Consider the following 26,668-nt stretch of genomic DNA (forward strand, 5'->3'; position numbering starts at 1 on the left):
AGACGGAGAGGTGACGCGCGGGCCTGACAGCAGGAGGACCCCTGAGAACTGAGAGGGGATGCGCGGGCCTGACCCCTGAGAACGGAGAGGGGATGCGCAGGCCTGACAGCAGGAGGACCCGTGAGATGGCCAGTGCTCCACTGTGTCATGACCAGGGCCTGAACTAGAAAGTGGAAGTAGAAACCAGAAGGCAGATTTAGGAGAACTACTTCCTCCTCCTCCTCCTCCTCCTTCTCTTCTTCCTCCTCCTCCTCCTCCCTCGTCCTCTTCCTCTTTTTATTCCTCTTCTTCTTCCTCTTATTCTTCGAGTTAGAATCCAATCTTTACTTAAAAATCTAATCTGACAGTTTATCGTTTTCCACCAACTCGGGGAGCTGAAACTTTCACAGGCTTCACAATCTTTTGCTTAGGTGTTGCCTTTGTAGGGCCTTAGCAGCAGCCATTGCAGTCTTTTTAGATGCTTGCTTAGCTTCTTTTGCTTCCTTAGCAGCCCTGATTGCTTGTTCTCTCTGAGCCTTTCTAACTTCAGGTTTGTGATTCCTCTTGGTCATTATAGCAGCAAGAGATACACCAGTAATGGCCCTCTGGAATCTGATTGCTGGACGGATTCTTTTCTTTTGAATTTCTTCCGACTGTCCCTTTTTGTGCTTCCTTCTGTAGAGGACAGTCCAGTTTATCTGCCGAGGATTCCTCTTGGAAAGGAACACCAACTCGCATTTTGCATTGAGAAACTGGAAAACCTTCCCGTCGGTCCTGGCATAGTGCTTCCCGTGTCCTGGGTAGATCTTGTACCCGCTGAAACTGCACAGCTCAACCTTCATGGCAGCGGCTCCACGGGAAGAGAAATGATGGCAAAGAGAACTACTATTATTATTTTTTGAGACGGTGTTTAGTTTCGCTCGTCACCCAGGCTGGAATACTAAGGTGTGATCTCGGCTCACTGCAACCTCCACCGCCCAGTTCAAGAGACTCTCCCTACCTCAGCCTCTGGAGCAGCTGGGATTACAGGCACCCACTAACAGGCCAGGCTCATTTTTGTTTTTGTTGTTGGGTTTTTTTGTTTTGTTTGTCTTTTTATGAGATGGACTCTTGCTCTGTTGCCAGGCTGGAGTGCAGTGGTGCGATCTCGCCTCACTGCAACCTCTGCCTCCCAGGTTCAAGCGATTCTCCTGCCTCAACCTCCAGACTAGCTGGCACTACAGGTGTGCACCACCACACCCAGCTAATGTTTGCATCTTTTTTTTTAGTAGGGATGGAGTTTCACCATGTTGGCCAGGATGGTCTCAATCTCTTGACCTTGTGCTCTGCCCGCCTCAGCCTCCCAAAGTGCTGGGATTACAGGCGTAAGCCACGTGCCTGGCCTAATTTTTGTATTTTTAGTAGAGATGGGGTTTTATCATGTTGGCCAGGCTGGTCTCGAACTCCTAACCTCAGGTGATCCACCCACCTCAGCCTCCCAAACTGCTGGGATTACAGGCATGGGCCACCATGCCTAGTCTGATTTAGGAGATTTTTAGGAGGCAGAATCAGGTGGTCTGAGGGATCAACTGCATGTGGGAAGTGAGGGGGAAGTAGGGGTTTGAGATGACTGGTTAAAGTCAGCCAGCAAGGGGGAGTAAAGGAGTGCAGGCACGTTTGTGTGGGGAGACAATGAGATTCATGACTTGGCTCCTGCCAACGTGTAGGATTATCTTTTACCACTATTGAGCATGGATCCTTTATGCCTGTCAGACTGAACATCTTGCAGTTTCCAAAGGTGTCACCCTCTCGGACCCCAGTCTGTTTATATACATCATTCCAGACAACACAACACCCTTCTCCCTGCCCTGCTGTCTCCTGTTTACCAGCTCGCCAAGCCTGTCTGGCCAGCCTTCTCTGGTCCTTCCCCTGCTCTCCTGACTATCCAACTGTTATGGGTTGAACTGTGTCCCCTAAAAAGATATGTTGAGGTCCTAACTCCCAGTACCTGGGAATGTGACCTTATTTGGAAATAGGGTCTTTGCATATTGAATTAAATGAATTCATTAGTGTAGGCCCTAATACAATACGACTAATATCCTCGTAAGGAAAGGAAAATGGCACACATGGGGAGAACACAGGACGACAGCAGAGACCGGAGTCATGCAGCCGAAAGCGGGGAATGCTGAGGATCGCTGGCCAGCACTGGAAGCTAGGAGAAGGCAGGAAAAGATTCTGCCTGGAGTCTCAGAGGGAGGATGGCCCTGCTGTCACCTTGATTTCAGATGTCTAGCCTCCAGAACTGTGGGAGAATACATTTCTGTCGTTTTAAGCCACAGGAAACCAATACATCATCATTTCCACGTGTCCACGTTTCTACATTTGTAAACACTGTATGTCCACTTAGGCATTTACCACCTGGTCTGGTCATTCTTTGTTTTATATTTCTTTATTAAATTATGAGTTTACAGCTGGACACAGTGGCTCGCGCCTGTAATCCCAGCACTTTGGGAGGCCAAGATGGGCAGATCACCTGAGGTCAGGAGTTCGAGACCAGCCTGGCCAACATGGTAAAACCCCATCTCTACTTAATACAAAAATGAGCTGGGCATGGTGGCATGCGCCTGTGATCCCAACTACTCAGGAGGCTGAGGCAGGAGAATCACTGGAACCCGGGAGGCAGAGCTTGTGGTGAGCCGAGATCGCGCCATTGCACTCCAGCCTGGGCGACAGAGCAAGACTCCGTCTCAAAAAAAAAAAAAAAAAAAAAAGATGAGCTTACCTTTAAGGACAAGAATCATGTTTTATACACCTCTGGACATACAGCAAGTTGTCTGGCACAGTGAATGCTTAAGAAATATTTCTTAAATGAGAAAAAACAAATGGACCAAAGTTCTTGATGGCATTTAGAGATCAGCAGGAGCTTACCAGATGGCAGCCACTGGAAGGGGCCCACAGGGGGATGGCATTGACATGAGCGTCAAGAAATTTTTACCCTGGGCCATGGGTCAGGACAGAGGGAACAATGATAACCGCAGCAGCAGTCTTGGGAGTCAAGGAGAAACCTAACTCCTGCCCAGTCCTGTGCTCCATGGCACAGAACTGCCGGCCACTATTTGTGAGTTGCATAGGACAGAAAACCCAGACTTCTGTTAAGGCGAGGAGTGCAGGCAACATTCTGGGAAGGCATCTGCGGTCTCAGACCAGCTGACGTGACAGGCGGGTGTGTACCAACGCACAACAGTTGTACTCTGTGCACGGCCACTCTTTTGAGCCTCCAGAATGTTCCATCTCGTGACCACCCCTGGGGCTCCCCAGTGAGCCCAAAAACTAAAGCGGTAACACCTGGTGGCAGAGGCTTCTCTGAATTCCATGGAGCCATGCCTGCGTGATAGCCATTTTCCTTCCTGCTTAGTGGTGGCCTGCCCACGCCGTTTCGGTTTTCAAATATCCTGAGTGTCACCCTGCACATAAGCAGTTTGTGAGGAATGGAGACTGGCATGCCCAGCAGGCATTCGAGGAGAAGCTACATGGAGAGGCCGGAAGGTGACAGTGGTGAAAGAGGCTGCACATTCAAGGCTCCGAGGAGGACAGGGATGGGAGGCCTGGTGCGCAGACTGGCCTTGGGTGTGAAAGGACTTCTCCGCCATGCCATTCAACTCCCTGAGAACTGGCTGGGCTCGCCTGGTTGGCTCCCAAAGCAGCTGTCCCAGGAGGACAAGGCTTGGCCTAGTCCCAGAGCTGAGCAGATTGAAAGAAGAGTTCAGTACTTGTGAGGGGAGGAAAAGACATTGTGTTTGGCTCTGCTTAGTGCTATTATAGCATTGACTTCACTGTACTTTATTTCTAATCCTTCAAGAAGCATACTGTCACATTTAATAAGCCTGCAGACTTGATTCACCAGAAGATTTTGTTCCTGCCCACTCTGTATACATTTTCTTAATTTCTTTTTTTTTTTTTTTGAGACCAAGTCTCACTCTATTGCCCAGGCTGGAGTGCAGTGGCGCGATCTTGGCTCACTGCAACCTCTGCCTCCCAGGTTCAAGCAATTCTCCTGCCTCAGCCTCCCCAGTAGCTGGGATTACAGGGGCGCACCACCACACCCGGCTAATTTTTGTATTTTTAGTAGAGACAGGGTTTCTCCATGTTAGCCAGGCTGGTCTCAAACTCCTGACCTCATGATCCACCCACCGTGGCCTCCCAAAGTGTTGGGATTACAGGTGTGAGCAACCACGCCCAGCAATTTTCTTAATTTCTGGGTCCCTCTATGGAGGGAAAGGAAACATGAAACAAAAGCAGTTAATGCTTTCATGTGTTTTCTTTGACCCTGCAGTCTTAGTTAATTTTTTCCAACTTGGCGGCACCTAGCAAGATCAAAGTTGTGGTCAACCGCAGAGCTCCACAGTCTTGCACTGTTGCCATTCCTAGCACAGAGCCAAATGGGGTCTGTGTGGACTCTGTTCTGAAATGTAGCAAACGCAATTGCCTTTGACAAGCACAGCTGAGCAGCATATTTAAGAATGTCAGAAATTTAGGGGTGGGATAGACCTTCATAAAATTAAGATAAAATTTGTGTCGACTAGGGTCCAGTCTTGGACAGGGTTGAGCTTCCAAGTAGGTAAACCATGAATGACAGGCAGTTAAAAAGTACATTCTGGTTGGTACCTACAAGGTAACAGTATAGGTGCCACCATAAAAAAAAAAAGAAAATTTAAAATCTAGAGATAAAGCTCGTTTTTACTTTGGTTTTATTTGTACTTCAATTCTGTTCAGGATGCTGGTTAGAAAACCTCCACGTATGAGAAACAGTGAGAGGCAAACTCTTTTGTGCCGTAGAATGTTCTTGATATCAAAAAAGAGCACTAGAAGCCTTCAACATTTCCTGTTTATGTTTCACAGATCAGAGGTTCACACAGAAACCACCTGCCCACGTGGCCCCTGCTGCTGGTTTCCCAAGCCCCAGCTTTCCTCTGCAGTCCCCTCTGGCACTGCTTTCTTCTGATGAAGTCTGGTGAAGTCCTTGGGGGAGAAACCAATGCGACAGCAGTTTATCCTGTGAGAGCCTTGTGGTTCCTGCTGAGGGATTCCCCCCACCTGCCTCAGCCACGGGAGAGCAAAGAGGGTCTTGGGTTCTATCTAGAGCACCACTTGCCAAAAACACGTGATAACACAGGTGCACCTGATGACACAGGAAGCTATGCCTTTGTGAAAACAGCAATAGCATTCTCCTGGAGTCCAGAGCCAGAGCTGGGAGAGACACACGAAGCAAGGGGTGGACGTGTGTGCATGCATGTGTGTTTGTGTGTGTGTGTTATGTGTGTATATGTGTATCTAATAACATACTTTGTTTTGTTTGAGACAGAGTTTCACTCTTGTCACCCAGGCTGGAGTGCAACGGCATGATCTCAGCTCGCTGCAACCTCTGCCTCCCAGGTTCAAGTAATTCTCCTGCCTCAGCTTCCCAAGTAGCTGGGATTATAGGTGCCTGCCACCACGCCTGGCTAATTTTTGTATCTTTAGTAGACACAGCGTTTCCTGTATCTTTAGTAGACACAGCGTTTCACCATGTTGGCCAGGCTGGTCTCGAACTCCTGACCTCTGGTGATCCACCTGCCGTGGCCTCCCAAAGTGCTAGGATTACAGGCATGAGCCACTGCACCCGGCCTATCAATGAACTTTTTAAAGAAAGGGTTCTGAACCTAAAATGAAAAGAGGAGGCCGGGCGTGGCGGCTCACACCTGTAATCCCAGTACTTTGGGAGTCTAAGGCAGGTGGATCACCTCAGATCAGGAGTTCGAGACCAGCCTGGCCAACGTGGTGAAACTCCGTCTCTACTAAAAATACAAAAATTAGCCAGGCATGGTGGTGTGTGCCTGTAATTCCAGCTATTTGGGAGGCTGAGGCAAGAGAATCTCTTGAACCCAGAAGGCAGTTTGTGGTGAGCCAAGATTGCACCACTGCACTCCAGCCTAGGCAACAGAGTGAGACTCCATCTCAAAAAAAAAAAAAGAAAAGTAAAGTAAACAAAATTAAAATAAAAAGAGGAAATACAGTACCTGCTGTAGTTTACTTATGCAATAAACTAAGCAACAGACAATACCTAGGAAAGGGCCTGGCACATAATAGACCTCAGTGAAGATTTCTGACTGGTAACAGGACAACTTCCTCTTTTTAATGCATTCTCTACCGACTCAGCAGTCTTTCTTATTTCTATTATTTCCTTGCTAGCATTATAGCTGCTAATGCCTTCCTTAGCCATGCAGAACAAGATATATAGTCAGATTGCTTTCCAAGAAGCCCTTGATGTTGTTATGGGCACCATTACTGGGGAGGTCGAATTTAGGAACAGTTAACTCATTTATTCCCTGATTCAACTGTGAAAGGAAAATAAATCTTGAGACCCTAAACTCACTAAGCCAAAGGGGAAAAGTCCAGCTGGGAACTGGGTCTTGCAAACCTGTCTCCCATTGTGTTCCTAAATAGATAGCTACCAGATAAAAAAGCTATAGACTTCTCTCACAATTTGCCCATAGGGAAATTCCTTGTGGGCTCCCAGATCTTTACTCTAAAACAGTTCTGTTGAATCTCACCCTGGCAATGTACATTGATAGCTTATCTTTGCAGATATGGGACAAAGGACAGAACTCAAAGACATCCCTCTGCTTACCTGAGACAAAGGCGTATGTGTTTGCTTCCTCTGCCCTATGTTTATGTTATGTAAAAAACGCAGATTCATCGAATGTGTAAGTGACTGTACCTCTAGCACCCTCGCACATGTAAATGACTGATCAAAGACAAAAGAATGCAATGGCTTCCCTCTTATCCACCCACACCCTTTGCAAAAAAAACTTTCTTTCTCCAATATTCATTCTTTTCCCTTTAAATATTGAGGTCCCCAGACCCTCTTTGGAAAAAGCATGGGGCACAGTTTTTCCTGTGGATCGGTGTTCTTTCCTGAGCACTTCCTTAACCTTGGCAAATAAACCCAAATGATCGAGACTCGCCTTGGTCACTTTCTTTGATTTACATAACCAACTCGTATCAAGGGCCTCTTATGGCAGACACTGTATTCATTCAGTTATGCTGTCAGGAGAGAAAGAGGAGGAAGACATGCACCTGCTCCCAAAGAGGCCACAGCGGAGGGATGGACACTTAGATAATGGTGATACAATGAGAAGAATGCAAACAGTTCCTCAGCATCTCGGTGAAGGTGAAGACTAACTGCCTGCATGGAGGCGGAGAAGGAGGTAACCTTTGAACTGGGGTAATTTAAGAGCAAGAATAGGGGATGGCATTTCACACAAATTAGTAAAGGCATGAAAAAGGGACAGAATATGACACCTTGAGAATGGCAGTGCGACTGTTGTGAAGAACACAGGGGAAAGCAAGTGGATGTAAAACGTAAAGGAGACTAGAAAAACAGATAGGGCTGGATTGTGAAGGCCCAAAAGATTTGGACTTTATCCTAGGCAATGAGCAACCACTGCAGACTGAGGTCTCTGAGCAAAAAAAAAAAAAAAAAGAAGGGCAAGTTCTTTTTTTTTTTTTTTTTTAAGACGGAGTCTCCCTCTGTCCCCAGGCTGGAGTGCAGTGGCGCAATCTTGGCTCACTGCAACCTCCGCCTCCCAGGTTCAAGTGATTCTCCTGCCTCAGCCTCCCAAGTAGCTGGGACTACAGACATGCGCCACTATGCCCAGCTAAATTTTGTGTTTTTAGTAGAGACGGGGTTTTACCACATTGGCCAGGATGGTCTCAATCTCTTGACCTTGTGATCCACCCATTTCGGCCTCCCAAAGTGCTGGGATTACAGGTGGGAGCCACAGCGCCCAGCCAAGGAGGGCAAGTTCTAATTGTTTGCCCAAGCCTAACACTGTGTGTGGCAAAGTGGAGTTGAATTTATAAACTAAGGATCATTGCATAGCTCAATTTAAAAAAAAAAATATGAGAGCACTATGAAGATGAATGGACAGTGAAGGAAGTGGAGGTCCTCAGACCAAACTGGAGACAACAGTCAAATAAAATAATAACACATTTGAGAAGTTTCAAATGAGGATGAGTGCTAATGAGCATAAATACAGTATTAAAGTAAAAAAGTCTTCCAATGGTGACTTTTGACTATGTAGGCTTCAAAATATATTTAGGGTTTTTCATGAAGCGTTTATACCAACATCACCTATGTTCTGAATCAAACCCTATACTCCTTATCCCGTTATGAGTTCATATAATAACAAAATGCAAGAGAACTTGGTAAAATTGACACAATGAAATTACAATACATGACATTGCTCCCTTACTTCTTGCAATAATTTATAAACCAAACCAATTAACACAGAAAATGTACTGTCACAAAAGACTAATTTCTGGCAGGCACAAGGTAAATTCATAGCTTAGCCAAGAAATTAACTCGTATTTCCTACTTACCATTCCAAGGTCTGTCACACTGCGTGTCCTGCCGCCTTCTTTCTTTCGTTTTTGCCTCATAGGTTCTGAAAGAAGTATTTGCCTAGAGTCTCTGAATTTAACCAGTTTTTAAAAGGATCAGGAAACATCTAGGGACTAATGAAATCTTTGTGTACCCTACGGGTCCTATGCTCTGTGAGTCTTCTCAGAAAAGGATTTTGGCCACTTGGTAAGGTTAAGGAATCCTTTCAGTAGATGTCTTTGAAGAGAAGAGAAACAGTGGAGCATTCCATGCTTGCAAATCAAAGCCTTTTTTTTTAAAGCAGAAAATGATTAATCTTTGTCCTTGGCTTTTTCTCTCTCTGATACTTTCTGTATTTTGTTTAAATGATCTTGCCCCTGCTACCATGAATTTCTACAACGTATTTAATACTACAAAATCTGTGATCTTCTCTTTTCAGGGAGGGATTACTTGAAAAGGAAAAGAACAATGTGCTATTCTTGGCAGGAAGAGAGGTGCTGCTGACTCGGTGGTCTTGAAGTCACAACTTTTGGGAATTTTTCCAGATGTTAGGTGGGGGGGGGCACTACCCACTTCTCTACTGTGTGGAACTAGCTGATGACTTGGGCAGGCTGGGTGAGCTAACCATGCAAGCCATTGTTGCTTTGGAATTCTGTCCTTGGTGGGAAACCCAATGGTGTTGTCCACAGTCGTCTGTTCCAGTGAATGGAGAGCCAAATGACTCAGCCACGTGATGGGGTACAATAAAAATGTCCCCTCTCCTCCTCCAAATACGTTGTGTTGGGTCAGGCAACCATGATAATGAAGTCTTCAAAAAGAGAGCAGAGATAAATGCCAGATTATCCTTAAATCATGTATATCTCTTTAAATATATTATTTGCCTTGAGCTCATAGCTACTTCCAGAAACTGAAACCAGAATGAAAGATTCCATCTATAATTCACCTCTTGGCAGCCAAACCCTCAACACACAGGAAATGTAACACCAATAAAGCTAAATTCAGTGCTTGGGCTGTTTGGTCCAGATAACTTCCTACAGGAGCAAACCTCAGCAGAGGCAGAGGCACAGAAGGAGAGCTCTGTTTAGAAGCATTTGAAAATCTTATTTGGGCCACACTGAGGAATAAAGTGGTTCAACTATTCTGAAACATAAGGAAAAGCAGGCCAGACGCAGCGGCTCACCCCTACAATCCCAGCACTTTGGGAGACTGAGGCGGGCAGATCACCTGAGGTCAGAAGTTCGAGACCAGCCTGGCCAACACGGTGAAACCCCGTGTCTACTAAAAATACAAAAATTAGCTGGGTGTGGTGGTGGGCGCCTGTAATCCCCGCTACTCGGGAGGCTGAGGCAGGAGAATCACTTGAACCCGGGAGGCAGAGATTGCAGTGAGTGGAGATTGTGCCATTACACTCCAGTCTGAGCGACACAGCAAGACTTTGTCTCAAAAAAAAAAAAAAAAAAAAAAAGCAGTACTGGCCCTTACAATTTTACAAACTTTTTTTTTTTTTTTTTTTTTTTTTAAGGGCTACCAAAGTCATCTTCATCTGCTTTCATTTGTTGTGGGTTTGGGAGTGGAAGAACCAGTACAAGAGACAAGTTTAACTCTTGATGAGGGAAATGCGTTTCCAAGATTCTTCAGAGAACTCTTCATCACCTCCTGTTCCAGTGTTTGTTAGTTTATTAACTGTAATAAAACACTTTATGCCATATGATCGTAGTCCCTTTCATTAGAGGGCCTGAAAGCAAGCTGTTGCTTAATTAAGGGCCCAGTCACAGTTGAGTTCAGGGATGCTGAACTCAGTGATGCTTCCCAGGCCAAGCAGGAACAAAGCAGATCTACCCAATAATTTAGAACATACAGGGAAGTTTGTGTATTCCCTTGAAAACAGGATTGCCATCACTGACCTAGGCTCCTGCTGACAGGGCAGGAGATGCAACACAGGTGTTGAACACGGGTGGAAAGAACTCAGGAAGGGAAGGGAGGTGGCCATCCTGCTTCCCCTGGCTGAGAACCCTCTCTCTGCTCCATGGGCTGGACGGACGGGGCTGTCAGGGCATAGTGTTAGATTCACTGAGCAGTCCTGGCCTGCGAGGGAGAGACAGCACCAGTGGATATTTGACTGGGAACAAAGGTGGGGCCAGTGCCAAGAGTGACTGTGCAGGCCCCTGGCTGAGGCAAATCCCTGGGGAACACTCTACTCAGTGACCAGCAACCCTGTTTCCCTTCTGCCCTTCCAGCTCACTTCCCCTCCATTATCTCCATCCACATCCATTCCCATACTGAGGCCCTGTTCTGTGCCAGGAACTTGCTAGGGGCCAGACAATAAACACAATCAGAACCCTACAGTCATCCCTGAGGGGCAGAGTCCTAAGGACACAGAACAGGGTCCTCCTCAAAAGGCACAGGGCCTGTGTTAAAGAAGATGAGACTGTGGTCCAGAGATGAGCCATGGGAGTGAGACTGCTGCTATAGGGGTTAGATGGGGGAAAACGCTTCCTCTCACCCCCCACAGCAGTGGACAGACATTACTGGGAGCCAGGTGTCAGCTCAATCTAAGAACTCCCTGAGTCAGAGCTGTCCAAAGATAAAATGAGTTGCAAAGGGGTGTGGCGAGCTTCTAGCCCCTGGGGTTGTCGGAGAAAGAGGCTGAATAGCCACCTCATGGGCCTGCTTGACAAGGTCCCTTCCAGGCCCTGTGGTCTGTGGCTCCGCAGGGGCTGGTCCACCGGAGTGGCCAGTTCTGGGTGGCTCAGTCTGCTGTGCTCTAACCTGTGGTGAGAATGATAAAAAGGCCTGATCAAGAAAGAGTCATGGAAAAGAGCCTGGTGATGAGCCAGCTGCGGACTGGAGTTGGGAGAGGGAGGGGAGGGGGTGTACAGGGGCCATAACAAATACCACACACGGGGTGGCTTTAAGCAATGGAAATGGGCTCTCCGCTCTGCAGGCTTGAAGTCCACATCGACCTGCGGCAAAGTTGGTTCCCTCTGCGGAGGGAACCTGTCGCGGTCTCTGCGGGCCCAGGGGGTCCTTGGCTGGGAGACGTGTCGCTGCCGCCCTCCCGTCTCCTGCGCTATATGCCTGGACGGGTTGTGCGACGGCGGGATTCGCTGCCCGTCTGTCCGTCGGCTGAGGCGATTCCAATGCAGACATTCTATGACTTCATAATAGGCCTCGAAGGACCACTCCAATGTTGGCAGTCCATGCTTTTATAACAGGCAGTTCGGCTTTTTACACGGGCGAAATGGAAAGAGATGTCCCTTTTCTTCAAGTCAGCTAACCTCTCTGCGGAGTGACGTCACCTCGAGTCTCAGGCTGCTGATCTAAAAAATAAAAATAACGCTACGGCCTCCCAAGGTGGTGGGACGAGGGTGCACGAGAAACGCGCGGGTCCGGGCAGCAGCAAGTCCGGGCGCTCTCCCGCAGGCTCTCGGAAACAGCTCCCGCCTCACAGCGCCGCGCGCGGGCTGGCGAGGAGCGCGGGCGGGACGGAGGGGGCGGGGCGAGGAGGTCGGCTCTGTTCTCGCCCCGCCCCCTCCCCGCCCCCTCCCTAGATATCGCGAGAGGGCGGGCCCGCTTGGCTTCGGCGTCGGCGTCGCGCCCGCCCTGGAGCCCTAGGCCGGCGTCTCTCAGCGAGCGGCGGGTCAAGTGCTGGCGGCTAAGGGAGCGCGAGGAGCCGCCAAGCCGTTCGGCGTTGGCTCTGGCGTCGGGGTCGTTGTGTCGTGACAACCGCTCCGGTAGCGGTTTCCGAGGCAGCAGGTGCGGCCGCTTTAACCCTGAGCGGGCTCCGCGGCTGCCTGCGAGTCTCTGCTGTGCCCACCCTTCTCTTCGCGGACCCCACGCCAAGCAGCGACCCTGAGCCGACAGCCGGAGCGCCCGGCAATGGCGGCCTCGACGGCCTCGCACCGGCCCATCAAGGGGATCCTGAAGAACAAGACCTCTACGACTTCCTCCATGGTGGCGTCGGCCGAACAGCCCCGCGGGAGTGTCGACGAGGAGCTGAGGTGAGAGCTGGGAGGGACGGCCGGGGAGCCCCTCCTTCCGCCGGGCCCGTTACCCACCCAGACCCCAGGCACGGGCGGGCGGCGTGGATGCGGTTCGGGTGCCTGCCCGGCTAGCCGCGGGTGGGAGCGATCTTTAAGAAGGCTGGGCGATGACGTTTATCGTGTTTCCTTTTTATTTATTTTTTTTTAAGCACATGTGCATATATGTAATTTTTTAAACAGACATCATCTTTGAACTTTCTGTAATCGGGAACATCAAAGAATGAAATTGAAGCTTCAGATCTTCGACTGTTAAGCTTTTACTATTTCTTAACCTCATCTCTGAGGTATCTAAAATTCTTCGATAATTACAGTGTATTTTCTTTTCTTGGGAACCCTTGAAGATCTAGTCTCAAGCTAATAAAAGAGACCATTTCTCCCATTCGCATCGTGCCACACTGTATTTCTGCATCTGCAACCAGAGTTTTGGGTTCTTGCTGATTTTTGTTCCTGTTCAGAAATAGATCTAAGCTCAAAACAGTTCAAAGAGGAGCAACTTGAAATGACCCAGTGATATTTTAGTTGCTCTTGCATACGCTAAAGATACACATGTAAAAAGTTGTGGACCTGAGCATTGTATGTAATAATTATAATAATATAATTGGAAACGACCCGAAGTCCATTAGTAAGAACTGTTAGTAAGAACTGGTGAAATATTAATTACGGTACGTTTGTATAATGGAACAATATACCAGCCTTTAAAAAAAAAGAAAGGCGTTGATGCATAGAGAAAATGTTGCAGTACAGTATCTGTAGTGGGTTAGAAGTGCAAGGGGGCTTGGGAGTTACAAGATATTAAAAATATAAGGACTCTACTTTCTGAAAATAAGGCTTAAGAAAAGTTACCATTGAAATTGGTAGTCTTGAAGCTAAAATGAGGATGTTTGTGAAATCTCAGAATATAGGAACCTAGGGCATTCCTGTATAAAGGATCTTCTTTAGGACCATAAAAGGAAGTACTGCTTGGTGGTGGTAAATTTTAGGGATTTGTGTTACCTTGAAGAAAATATTGAGTAGGCTCACAACTTAGAATCGTGGCCTTTTAGGGCTGGAAAGGACCTTAGTTTTGTCTAGCAACTCCCACGCTCATGGATGCTTGAATGCTAACATTCTCTCACACACAGTTTTCTAACCTCTATTTGGGCTAAGCCACGTTAAATGGAGTGCTGGGGGAGTGTGATGGATAGGTCATGGAATTAAGAAGACAGAATTTCACCAGAACATAAATGAAGCAGGAGGACCAAGTTAGTTACAAGATAAATAACGGCAGGGCGTGGTGGCCACGCCTGTAGTCTCAGCACTTGGAGACGCCAAGGTGGGAGGATTGCTTGATCCCAGGAGTTTGAGACCAGCCTGGGCAACATAGTGAGACCTCATCTCTTAAAAAAAAAAAAGAATAAAAGAAAAGAAAACGAATTAAAAGATAAGTAACATGACTACAGAAGGCCCACATGTGGCTTCGGGGTTTTCAGCAGCAGTAATGTGGTCCTCACTGGCATTCATGTTATTTAGCTCTTCTCCAGTGTGAGCTTCTTTTGGTCCATTTACCAGGTGACTTACTCTTTATCTCTGTTTCTTTAGTTTCTGTTTATTCTCAAGTTGGATCTACTGTAATTTCCCATGGTCCCAATCTATGGATTGACCTCTCTCTTTCTGTAATTGGTTGGAATTGACATTCAGGTCTTTCTGCTTCAAAAGCCACTATACTAGACTGACTCAACTACATAGGGCTAGCTGCGTCTTCTGTAGTATCTGTGGCAGGGTAGATTCACTTAAAAGGGACTGACTTGTCTAGTTAGAGTTATACTCCTGTCTTTAAAGAAAACTATCAAACCCTAATTCATTGAAGTTCATGATGTTTGGTTCCAAGTGGTAAAAAGGATGGGTTTTTTAATGGTCATTGTTATGTGACTGTAAAGCAAATCAACTAATTCTACAGTATTGTCTTAGTCTGTTTTCTGTTGGTCATAACAATGCCTGAAATGATAATTTATAAGAAACTAAATTTATTTCTTATAGTTCTGGAGGCTTGGAAGTCCAAGGTCGAAAGGGTGCATCTGGTGAGAACCTTTTTGCTGGTGGAGACTCTGTAGAGTTCCAAGGTGGTGCAGGGCATCACATGGCAAGGGGGCTGAGCATACCAGCTCTGGTCTCTTTTGCTTTTCTTATAAAGCCACCAGAGCCACTCACTTGGTAACCCATTAATCCATGAATAGATTAATCCATTCATCAGAGCAGAACCCTCAGCACCCAGTCACCTTTTAAAAGCTGCACCTCTCAACACTGCCACATGGGAGATCAAGTTTCAGTACGAGTTTCAGAGAGGACAAACGTTCAAACCATACCAAATATACATGATTATTTATGTCACAACTCAGGCAAACAGTATCATTAACTTTATGAGATCCTCTTTGAACAGAAACAATGAAAGTATACAGTTGGCCCCCTCCACGAATTCAGCCAACACCAGATAGCCCTTTACACTTGGGAGCCATTTTACACACCAAATTCACCAACAAAAATGCAAGAAAGTTAGCACTAAATAGCCCACGAAAAGGACACTTGTTTACAGCACAAGAGCCGAAACAAGAAAGCAGAGCATCGCCTTGTTTGACCCCATCTGGGAACAGTTCGCCTTAGCTGTGAACATGTGCACTGGGCAACTCAAAATTTGCTCAGCTCTGTGGCAGTCTGTGAGCAACTGCTAAACGGACGTCAAATGCTGCTTTTGGGATTACAGATTTTAGCAAGTAAACTTGCAAAGAAAGAATCAGAGAATAATGGGAATGAATCCTACCTTTTATTGGTGTCTTTGTTGTGTAAAATGTGATGATAGTTTGACTCTACCCATCCCCCAGTTGTGAGGGGATGTTATTTTACCTAAATATTGCCAAGCAATTTTTGTTGTTTTTTGTTTTGTTTTGTTTGTTTTTTTTTTTTTTTTTTTTTTTTTTTTTTTGAGATGGAGTCTCGCTCTGTCGCCTGGGCTGGAGTGCAGTGGCCAGATCTCAGCTCACTGCAAGCTCCGTCTCCCGGGTTTACGCCATTCTCCTGCCTCAGCCTCCCAGTAGCTGGGACTACAGGCGCCCGCCACCTCGCCCGGCTAGTTTTTTTTTTTTTTGTATTTTTTAGTAGAGACGGGGTTTCACCGTGTTAGCCAGGATGATCTCCTGACCTCGTGATCCGCCGGTCTCGGCCTCCCAAAGTGCTGGGATTACAGGCTTGAGCCACCACGCCCGGCCGCCAAGCAATTTTAAAAAATAAAATTCAAACATACTTCAGATATATGTTTATAATTCATATATGTTTGTACTACTATCATTAGATAAGGCTCAAAACTCAGTGTACACTTAAAGTGAGGTTTATATGAAGCCATATTCAAATAGTCTTTAGCATTTCTATTTTTTTATCCAGTTGTCAGGACCGATCAAACCGTCACTGAGCGGGGCGGTTATTTTTTTAGATGACTTAGTGCTGTTATTTTCTTATTGTTGATACTTTGCATTAGTGCTTATGTCTTTGTTTGTTTGTTTGTTTTTGAGAGAAGAGCTCACTCTGCCACCCAGGCTGGAGTGCAGTGGCACGATCATAGCTCACTGCAGCCTCCACCTCCTGGGCTCAAATGATTGTCCCACCTCAGCCCACCACACCCAGCTAATTTTTGTATTTTTTGTAGAGATAAGTTTTACTATATTGCTCAGGCTGGTCTCAAACTCCTGGGCTCAAGCCATCTGCCTGCCTCCCAGAGTGCTGGGATTACAGGTGAGAGCCAACATGCCCCACCAGTACTTAGGTCTTTAATGAGTGGTTTTTATAGGTACCATTTGTCAGATACCAGTTTTTGAGGGTTAAATTAAAACTGGATAGAATCCATAAATCCACATCAGTAGAGATAAATCTCAGTACATTGCAGCACAGCATTCAGCTAGTTTAAACACCACTGTCATCTTCTATGATTGTGGAATTCCCATTCTTTCAGGATACCTTGAATATAGGGCACAACTTATGAAGGTCTAATTTAGCAGCCTAGTGAGTACATCCGTGTATCTTACTGAAAACAAGACACTGTGGATTCTAAGATGTACCATCAGGAAAGAAAAAATGCTGCCAGTTACGATTATAAGATGCCATCCTTTTAAGGCATACTCTTTTTCAGAGATATGAAAATGTAAAAAATGTGTTTTGGGAATTATTGAAAATATGACAGTCAAGATTGCTAAAGCCTATCACTTGAGAAGGATTATGGTTTAGTGGTTAATCTGGTGCCAGATTGCCTGGGTTTGGATCTTGTCTGCTGCTTATTTGCAAACTTTATTAGTTGTGATTTTCAGTGAATTATTCATTATATCTGTGCCTTAGTTTAAATATTAAATGAATTAATAAATGTAAAGTGTTTAACCCAGTGCCTTACTCTCAAGTGTTAGTCTTATTGTAATAGAAATAAATATAGAAAATCATTTTTTTTTTACATCTCAGTGAGTTTTTTACACAGTCTGCTTTGGAGGTCACTATTGTGTTCAATTCAAATTCTATAGTAGTCTTAGATAATGCAGGCAAATTCTGCTTAAAAAAATATGCCTTGTTTAATTTCCTTTGATATAATTTAAGAAATAAACATGCTTCAACTTTGTCGTTTTCTGCCTATAAAGGGATGTTGGAATATTAACAGTCAAAGGTTTACTGAGTAAAATAAAAAGTTTGTTTTCTAAAAGTTTCTTTTTGCTTACTTGTAATTGCTTTTATTGTTAAGTCTTACTTTAATTGTTCAGTAATGATACCAGGCTTTGAAGTCTTATATTGTTATAATTGTGTCAATCTATATAAGTGGAGTCTTCATTTAAAGAAAGAACCAGTTCTTGAAATATGCAATTAAAGTTAAAACACCTTGAAGCAAAATCTTGCTTCCCATTCCAGACACAGTCACAACTATCAAATGAGCAAGTCACAAGCAACAAGAAGTTCCAGTAGGTCTTTGAGGTGGCACCATATGAGCTAACAAAGTAAAAGTGAGAAGTGGTGACTTTTTCAGCACCAGATTTAGGCTGTAGGAAAACCAGTCACCAAGAGGGAGGGGAAAACTGAAACCAGCAGGTGCTTTCACCATCGTGGCAGATCTGCCATGGAAATGGTGGTGCCCCTATTTTTGTCTGCAGGGATACTGACCCCAAAGGAGGTCATACAGTTCGTGATGATACTGGGATTAAGCTCAGGCTCACTCCTTGGGTTTTGTTATTCCACAACTAATGTTAATTCTACCATCACTTTAGAGATGCTGACTTTCATATCCAGTGTCCTCTGCTAACAGTTTCTTCTACTTCACTAACTTTCTAAGATTTCCTAGCATTTTATTTTACTTTTGCAAGATATTGTGGTCTTTTTTTGGATCTGAATAATTGTACTAATTTCTTTTTCTCTTAGTGTTCTTTTTTTTTTTTTTTTTTTTGAGACGGACTCTCGCTGTGTCACCCAGGCTGGAGTGCAGTGGCCGGATCTCAGCTCACTGCAAGCTCCGCCTCCCAGGTTCACGCCATTCTCCTGCCTCAGCCTCCCGAGTAGCTGGGACTACAGGCGCCCGCCACCTCGCCCAGCTAGTTTTTTGCATTTTTTAGTAGAGACGGGGTTTCACTGTGTTAGCCAGGATGGTCTCGATCTCCTGACCTCGTGATCTGCCCGTCTCGGCCTCCCAAAGTGCTGGGATTACAGGCTTGAGCCACTGCGCCCGGCCTCTCTTAGTGTTCTGTTGAGAAAACAAGTTGAGTGAGGCTTTGAATATTTAGAACTTAAAATTTCATTTACAGTAGAAAGTAAACTAAGTGGCAAACAGACTGGGAAAAATTGAAGTTACATAAAATGTGGTTTATATAAATCTAAAGAGCTCCAATTTATGGGGAGATTTCTAATAGGCAAAGGACGTAAACATAATTCACATTAGAAAAGTAAAATAATATTAGTCAAAGAAACACAACAGTTTTTAAATACTATTTTATACCTGCTGAAACGGAAACACACACACACACAATACCTAATCCTAGCAATGGTTTGGTAATTTATTGGGGACATTACAAACAGTCCTCTTTTTTAAAAAAAATAACTATATGGCAACATGGAGTGAACTATAAAGTTCTTAATAAACTTTAATTCAGACTCTTACACTAGCACATTTTCTTTAAAACGTTATTGAATAGCATGTGTACAAATATGTTCATGTCTGCCTTATTTTAAGTAGGAAAACTTATTTAGGTTATCAATCTAAATGAAATACAGTCACTAAAAAGGTAAAAAGAAAACACACAACTTATACTATATATACTTACAACTTATATATCAGCATATGTATTTTATATATATACTGTATGTACTTTTTATATGTATAGTTATATTTTTTTATATGTTTTGATAGCATACATATTTATATGTATTATACAAAGGAAGGAATATGCAGAAATCAAAATTATGAATGACTTGGGATGCTGGGATTGTGATTATTAAATTTTATTTTTAATTTCAAGAAAACATAATTTCTGCTTGTGTTCTGTAGTTCTTTTTCTATCATTATCTTGTAAAAAATATTTACAGGGTGTGGACTTCTCTCTTTCCCATTAGAGATACTTTTGAAACTCCAAAGGTCTTTCCTCATTCTTTTTTTATCCTAAGCAACGATGATCAGTTGTCTTGGTTTTTTGTTTGTTTGTTTGTTTGTTTAGACACCCAGGCTGGAGCGCAATGGTACAATCTCAGCTCACTGCAACCTCTGCCTCCTGGGTGCAAGCGATTCTCCAGCCTCAGCCTCCTGAGTAACTGGGATTACAGGCGTGTGCCACCAAGCATGGCTAACTTTTGTATTTTAGTAGAGACAAGGCTTCATCATGTTGGCCAGGCTGGTGTTGAACTCCTGACTTCAGGTGATCTGCCCACCTCCTAAATTGTCATTTTTAATTCAATATTGTTAACATCATTTAGGGAATAACTTGTTTTACTTTGAGATTAGGAGGCACCCCAAAACATTAATATGTGTTTATTTTTAAAATATTTTATTATAGTGTAATACACATACAGAAAAGCATATTAAGAATAAATTTAAAGTGTCAGAAATTGTTACTAAAGCACACACTGACTGGGTGCAGTGTCTCACACCTATAATCCCAGAACTTTTTTTTTTGAGACAGGGTCTCCCTATGTTGCCCAAGTTGATCTCAAACTCCTGGGCTCAAGTGATCCTCCCACCTTGGCCTCCCAAAGTGTTGGGATTTATAGGCATGAGTCACTATGCCCAGCCCCCCAAAAGTTAACTACTAGTAGCCTCCTGTTGACTGAAAGCCTTACAGATAACATAAACAGTTGATTAACTCCATGTTTTGTATGTTACATGTATTTGTTACTGCATTCTTATAATACAGTGCGCTAGAGAAAAGAAAATGTTAAAGTCGTAAGGAAAATCCATTGACTGTTCATTAAGTGAAGTGGATCATCATGAAGATCTTTATCCTGGTGTCTTTCACACTGAGTGGGCTGTGGAAGAGGGTTGGTCTTCCTGTCCCAGGTGGTAGAGGAGATAGAAGGAGAGGCGGACCCACTTGGTATAATTTTATGAAAACCGTAATTTATGCCTAACTTTTGTGCTTTTTCATTTTTCTTAAGATGCTTCCATGTGGTGCTAATAATCTTCCTTCTACTGTTTAGTTTCAATGTCCGTATCATAAAAGGGTCCATGTTGTAAAATAAGTCAGGCAATCTCAAATAGAACTCTTTGTCAGATTGTCTAATGTCAGTTTGTTTCCTGGCTTTGCTTCTTCCACATATTCTTCCTCTGGCACTGATTCAGAAGCACTCATCTCTATCAAGTCATCTTCTGTTAATTCCTCTGGTATCAAGTCATCTTCTGTTAATTCCTCTGATGTGATGTCTGTTAGCTCTTGCATTTCAAGATCCGTATCTTGAAACCCTTCACCCCCACCAAGTAATCCACAATTTCATTATTTCCTTGATTGACACTGTCATAAATCCTGCGAAGTCATGCGTAACATCTGGATACAGTTTTCTCCAGCAGGAATTCATTGTTTCAGACTTGACAGCTTTCTTAGCTTTTTCTATAACAACAATGGCATAGGCAGTGGTGAAACCCTTCCAGACTTTCATGATGTTCTCCATGAGGGTTGACAGTCTTTTCCATAGAGCAGGGTTCCCCAAGCCCCAGGCCACGTGGCAGGTGCCTGAGCTCCACCTCCAGTCAGATCAGTGGCGGCGTTAGATTCTCATAGGAGTGCGAACCCTATTGTGAACTCTGCATGTGAGGGATCTAGGTTGCCCATTCCTTATGAGAATCTAATGCCTGATGATCTGAGGTGGACCAGTTTCATCTGGAAACCTTCCTCCTCGATTACACACTGTGTAAAAATTGTCTTCCACAAAACTGGTCCCTGGTGCCAAAAAGGCTGGGGACCACTGCATAGAGCACCATGTGTCCTGAATCTTTTTTTTTTTTTTTTTGAGACGGAGTCTCGCTCTGCCGCCCAGGCTGGAGTGCAGTGGCCGGATCTCAGCTCACTGCAAGCTCCGCCTCCTGGGTTTACGCCATTCTCCTGCCTCAGCTTCCCGAGTAGCTGGGACTACAGGCACCCGCCACCTCGCCCGGCTAGTTTTTTGTATTTTTTAGTAGAGATGGGGTTTCACCATATTAGCCAGGATGGTCTCGATCTCCTGACCTTGTGATCCGCCCGTCTCGGGCTCCCAGAGTGCTGGGATTACAGGCTTGAGCCACTGCGCCTGGCCTTATTAATGATTTTCTTAATGGCCTCTGGGAACTCGTCTGCAGCCTGTTGGTTGGCAGAAGCTGCTTCTCTGTTATCATTTTAAAGCCAAACCTGTTTCTAAAATTATCAGACCATCGTTTGCTTGCATTAAATTCTCCAACTTTAGATCCTTCACCTTCTTTTTGCTTTAAGTTATCGTATAGTGACATCATTTTTTCTGAAATCATTTTAGAGTCTGTAGTCTTGTAGCAATCCTGCACTCACATAAAAGATGCATTGGCAATACAAGATAAAAGGTATTTCACAAAATATGCAAGGTTTTCATGCTGGTGTAGCTACTACAGTGACAGCTTTGTGAATTTCCTTTTAATTTATTTTATTTTTACAATGGTCTCTATGATGGATGCTGCTTTAAATGATGGGCAACCATAGTTGCAGAGCTCAATCTAAGGTACTCATCAAGCAATTCAACTTTTTCTTGTAATGTCACAACTTTGCTTCTGGGAGCGCTTCCAGACATTTTGTAATGGTCCCATGATGTTACTCAGGGTGTACAGTATTGCGCTAAACAGGACAAAAAATACTCAAAAACCAAGACAGATCACTTTTTACTGCAATAGGCAATTTACTGGAGCAATAAACTACTCACATTGAAACAACTAGCGTCATAGACCTTTTTTTTTCTGAGACAGAGTCTTACTCCGTTGCCCAGGCTGAAGTGCAGTGGCATGATCTTGGCTCGCTGCAACCCCGGCTTCCAGGTTCAAGCGATTCTCCTGCGTCAGCCTCCTGAGTAGCTGGGATTACAAGCGCAAGCCACCATGCCTAATTTTTTGTATTTTTGGTAGAGACGGGGGTTTCACCATGTTGGCTAGACTGGTCTCGAACCCCTAACCTCAAGTGATCCACCTGCCTCAGCCTCCCAAAGGGCTGGGATTACAGGCCTGCCTGGCTGCATCATAGAGCATTTTAAGCAAACTTGCAACACTTGAGGAGACCGCAGTAGCAACAAGAGATGGCTATGAAATTGTGACACAGAATAGTATGTACTGTAGTTAAGTTTATGCAGTTAGGATCCAACTGTAGAGGCACCACGTATTGTATGTGCATGTTTTGATAAATTTTAACTTTACATTTTAACTAGGCTTGTTAACATGGTAGTAAATGATAAAGTAGACTATTCTCTACATATATATTATGCACTTACGACATAACTGACATAACTAACTTTTAAGTTTTTTTTTTTAATATTTCTGGGCTATGTGGTTTATCTGAGTTTCTTCAAATTGTTGCAAACCTCCAAAAAATTTTCCAGTAGATTTGTTGAAAAACATCTGCATATAAGTGAACCCACGCAGTTCCAACTCATGACATTCAAGGGTCAGCTATAAATAGAGTCCAAGAGAAGATGTGTTTTTGCTTCTCTATAGGTAAAGGGTAACTGAAACCTGAACCTTCAATGTCTGTCTCCCAATTAAGTTTGTTTTTTGCTTTCTGCCACAAGCTCAACTATTACTGTGATAGGCAGAAGCCTAGGCATTTAAAGAAATCAATATTGTTAAAGCAAGCCCTGTTTACTCAGTCTAGTTCAGTCCCAGAAGAGTGTGATGAGTTGCCTTAAAAATTACACAGGCCCACTCCTGGCAAGTGACTTTTTTCAAATACTAAAGACATATTAATTTGATTAGGGCCAGGTGTGGTGGCTCATACCTGTAATCCCAGCACTTTGGGAGGCTGAGCCCAGGGAATTGCTTGAGGCCAGGAGTTTGAGAGGAGCTTGACAACAGAGCAAGACCCACCTGTAAATAAAAAAAAAAAAAAAAAAAAAAAAAGAAAAGTTAGCTGGGCATGGTGGTGCATACCAATGGTCCCACCTAGTCAGGAGGCTAGGCAGGAGGATCACTTGAGCCTAGGAGTTCGAGACTGCAGTGAACTATGATCATGCTACTTTACTCCAGCCTGGGGTGACAGAGTAAGACCCAGTCTCTTAAAAAAAGAGAGAAATGCTGACACATGCTACAATATGAATGAACCTTGAAGACATTATGCTTAGTGAAATAAGCCAATCACGAAAGGACAAATACTTTATGATTTCGCTTCTGCAGGGTACCTAGAGTGGTCACATTTCTAGAGATGAGAAGTAGAATGGTGGTTGCCAGGTCTAGGGGCTGGGGAGAGTGGAGAGTTAGTACTTAATGAGTACAGTTTCAGTTGGGGAAGACGAAAAAGTTCTGGAGATGAATGGTGGTGATACTTGCACAATGATGTGAATGTTCTTAATGCCATAGAGTTGTACACTTCATAATGGCTAGTGCTTACTTCAGTAGCACATATGCTAAAATTGGAATGATACAGGAAAGATTAACCAAAACACAAAAAGGTTAAAATGGTAGATTTTATGTTACGTATGTTTTACCACAATTTTTAAAAATGAAGGAAAAAAGTGCTTAGAAATGGGGACACTGTGGGTATATTAGGGTAGAAAGCAAAAGAATATGAAGTCACCTGCCTGTATAATTTTTTTTTCATTTTTTTTTTTGAGACAGAGTCTGGCTCTGTCGCCCAGGCAGGGCAGTGGCGTGATCTTAGCTCACTGCAAGCTCCACCTCCCGAGTTCACGCCATTCTCCAGACTAAGCTTCCCAAGTAGCTGGGACTACAGACACCCGCCACGACGCCCAGCTAATTTTCTATTTTTAGTAGAGACGGGGTTTCACCATGTTAGGATGGTCTCGATCTCCTGACCTTGTAATCCTCCCGCCTTGGCCTCCCAATGTGCTGGGATTACAGGCATGAGCCACTGTAATTTTTAAGGTAACTCATCAAACCATTCTGAGAGTATGGAGAAGGGAATATATTATTAAAATGTTAAGTATGTTATTCCTAAAGACTATTTCAGGATCTGGAAAATTGAAAATACCTACAGTAAAACCTTAACAATTTAGACCAAATGCAGAAAGGATTATTTAAATCAGTGTAACATTTACATTGATTTTTTTTAAAGCAGGTTTTTCCAAGTGCATACTAAGTAACAAACTGTGTATGTAACAAAATAATGTTGGCTTGTAGAAAGGTCTTTGAGGTCTTTTTTAATGAGTATGTAAGAATTTAAAATTAAAGCATTTGATTATTGAGCACCTTAATAGTTATGCAAATACTTCATTGAATGAAATTTAACAGATGTTTCTAAAGTACTTATAGGCCAGGCGCCGTGGCTCACGTCTGGAATCCCAGCAGTTTGGGAGGCCCAGAGGCAGATCGCGTAAGGTCAGGAGTTCAAGACCAGCCTGGCCAACATGGTGAAACCCCGTCTCTACTAAAAATACAAAAATTAGCCAGGCGTGGTGGTACGCGCCTGTAATCCCAGGTACTAGGGAGGCTGAGACAGGGGAATCGCATAAACTGGGGATGTGGAGGTTGCAGTGAGCCGAGATCATGCCACTGCACTCCATCCTGGGCAACAGAGTGAGACTCCATCTCAAAACAAAACAAAAGTAATAAAGTACTTATAGAGAACTTCTGTTGCTCTTCAAATAAATCTGAATACACCATTCCTGAGCAAACCTTTATTTTTCTAGATTAGAAATAAACAGAGCTGTAATTTATTTGCAGTCTAATGGTTTAGTGGTATCTGAGTTTGATGAGGTTTTCTCTATAGTTTTATGCTTTGAGTCTTTATGTTCTGACTATTAACAGATATTTCAGAAAGAAATTATGCCAATGAAATACTCCTCTTGTGTTTTTTACCAAACAGTTACCGGTATATAGATCAAAAATGCCTACTGTCATCAGCAAATGTATAGATTTTGACTTGCATTATTTTATAGGCCAAATGAAGACTAAGCATGTCATAGTATAGTAATGTTTTGAATGCCTGATATAGATACTAAATACTGTGTTTTTAATATGTGGGTACTAAGTGTTCTATATTTACTGACATTTTATTGTAGTTACTTAATGGTTTTTACCCTGAGTCAGCTTCTATTCTAAGAAAGTATATGTGAAAATAGAGGTTGGCCATCAAATAGAAGTTGAAATGTGAAATTTGGACATTTGTGAATTTTGACGTTCAGGTTTATCTTTTTCTGCATTGGGAAAAACGTTTTTTCTTTTTAATTTCAGCAAAAAATCCCAGAAGTGGGATGAAATGAACATCTTGGCGACGTATCATCCAGCAGACAAAGACTATGGTTTAATGAAAATAGATGAACCAAGCACTCCTTACCATAGGTAATGTCACATCGACATCATTCCTCTTGTGACTTACTTCCATTTTACATTTAATATGAACTTCTGGATAACAGCGTATTTGAATTTGTTTTATTGTAGATTTGTTACTGGAGCACTGGTGAACTCAGTAACCTAACTGCAATTTGTTTAGTAATTCTATAAGTGATGTGTAACTTGAAAATTATGGAACCCATTCTTTACATTATGATGGTAGTAAATGTTTATTTGTTGCACCTCAGTGGTTGCTAGCTACTAATAGTGCACATATTAGTTTTAATTTTGATGAAAGGAAGATGAGATAGGGGCTTGTTTGCTTCCCAAGTAGAAATCTGGGGTTTACTCAGTCTCTTTGCAGAGAAGCATAACTGCATGGATGGTAACTCGTTTTTAACCCACTGAAAGATAGGTGGTCATTATTACTGTTTATGTCTTTATTTTTTAACTTAATGTAATACTGTTGTTGAGATATTACATGTAATTTTTGGCAATTTCAAGTCTCAGAATTTTCTAAATGAATTGTGAAATTACATTATGCAGCAGTAACGAGTATGAAGACAAAAATAATGCAATAAGCATTATGAGAAGATGAAGATTCTAAATAAGTATAGATACCTAATTAAGGTAATACCTTGGGCCGGGTGCTGTGGCTCATGCCTGTAATCCCAGCACTTTGGGAGGCTGAAGCGGGCGGATCACCTGTGGTCAGGTATTCGAGACCAGCCTGGCCAACATGTGAAACCCCATCTCTACTAAAAAAAAAATACAAAAATTAGCTGGGCTTGGTGGCAGGCGCCTGTAATCCCAGCTACTCGGGAGGCTAAGGCAGGAGAATTGCTTGAACCTGGGAGGCGGAGGTTGCAGTGAGCCAAGATCGCGCCATTGCACTCTAGCCTGGGCAACAAGAGCAAAACACTGTCTCAAAAAAAAAAAAAAGATAATACCTTGGCTGGGCATGGTGACTCATGCCTATACTCCCAGCACTTTGAGATTACAGAGGCAGAGGTGGGAATATTGCTTCAGGCCAGGAGATCAAGATCAGCGTAAGCAACATAGTAAGACTCTTTCTGTCTACAAAAAAAAAGAAAAAAAAAAAAAGTTATGCCCTACCTACCTTGTATTGAAAAAAATAAAAGATTTCCAAGATTAAAATATTTTGTCATTGAATTAAGACAGCATAAATCCAGAAGTTACCATTAAAATAGAGTTAACTGCAGTTTCCATTTGTTCTGTAATGAAAGAAGAAAGAGTTAAGAACTACTGTATTTTAAG

At 43.6% G+C, this 26,668-nt stretch overlaps 1 protein-coding gene and 1 pseudogene across 2 annotated transcripts in view; one reads left to right on the forward strand and one right to left on the reverse strand.

Annotated features, from left to right (window-relative positions):
* Window positions 1–323: 323 nt before the first annotated feature.
* LOC104657010 lies at window positions 324–11,844 on the reverse strand (annotated as a pseudogene).
* Window positions 11,845–11,887: 43 nt separating this feature from the next.
* PPP1R2 (protein phosphatase 1 regulatory inhibitor subunit 2) overlaps window positions 11,888–26,668 on the forward strand; it is a 29,246-nt gene continuing 14,465 nt past the window's right edge. For both annotated transcript variants that reach the window (XM_030937027.1, XM_010356719.2), the window contains exons 1-2: window positions 11,888–12,381; window positions 25,292–25,399. In XM_030937027.1, the coding sequence (XP_030792887.1) occupies window positions 12,260–12,381; window positions 25,292–25,399 (230 nt within the window). In that variant the 5' untranslated portion in view covers window positions 11,888–12,259. The remainder of the gene's footprint in view (window positions 12,382–25,291; window positions 25,400–26,668) is intronic.

This window comes from Rhinopithecus roxellana, chromosome 1, assembly GCF_007565055.1.
Source record: "Rhinopithecus roxellana isolate Shanxi Qingling chromosome 1, ASM756505v1, whole genome shotgun sequence".
Taxonomy (NCBI): Eukaryota; Metazoa; Chordata; class Mammalia; order Primates; family Cercopithecidae; genus Rhinopithecus; species Rhinopithecus roxellana.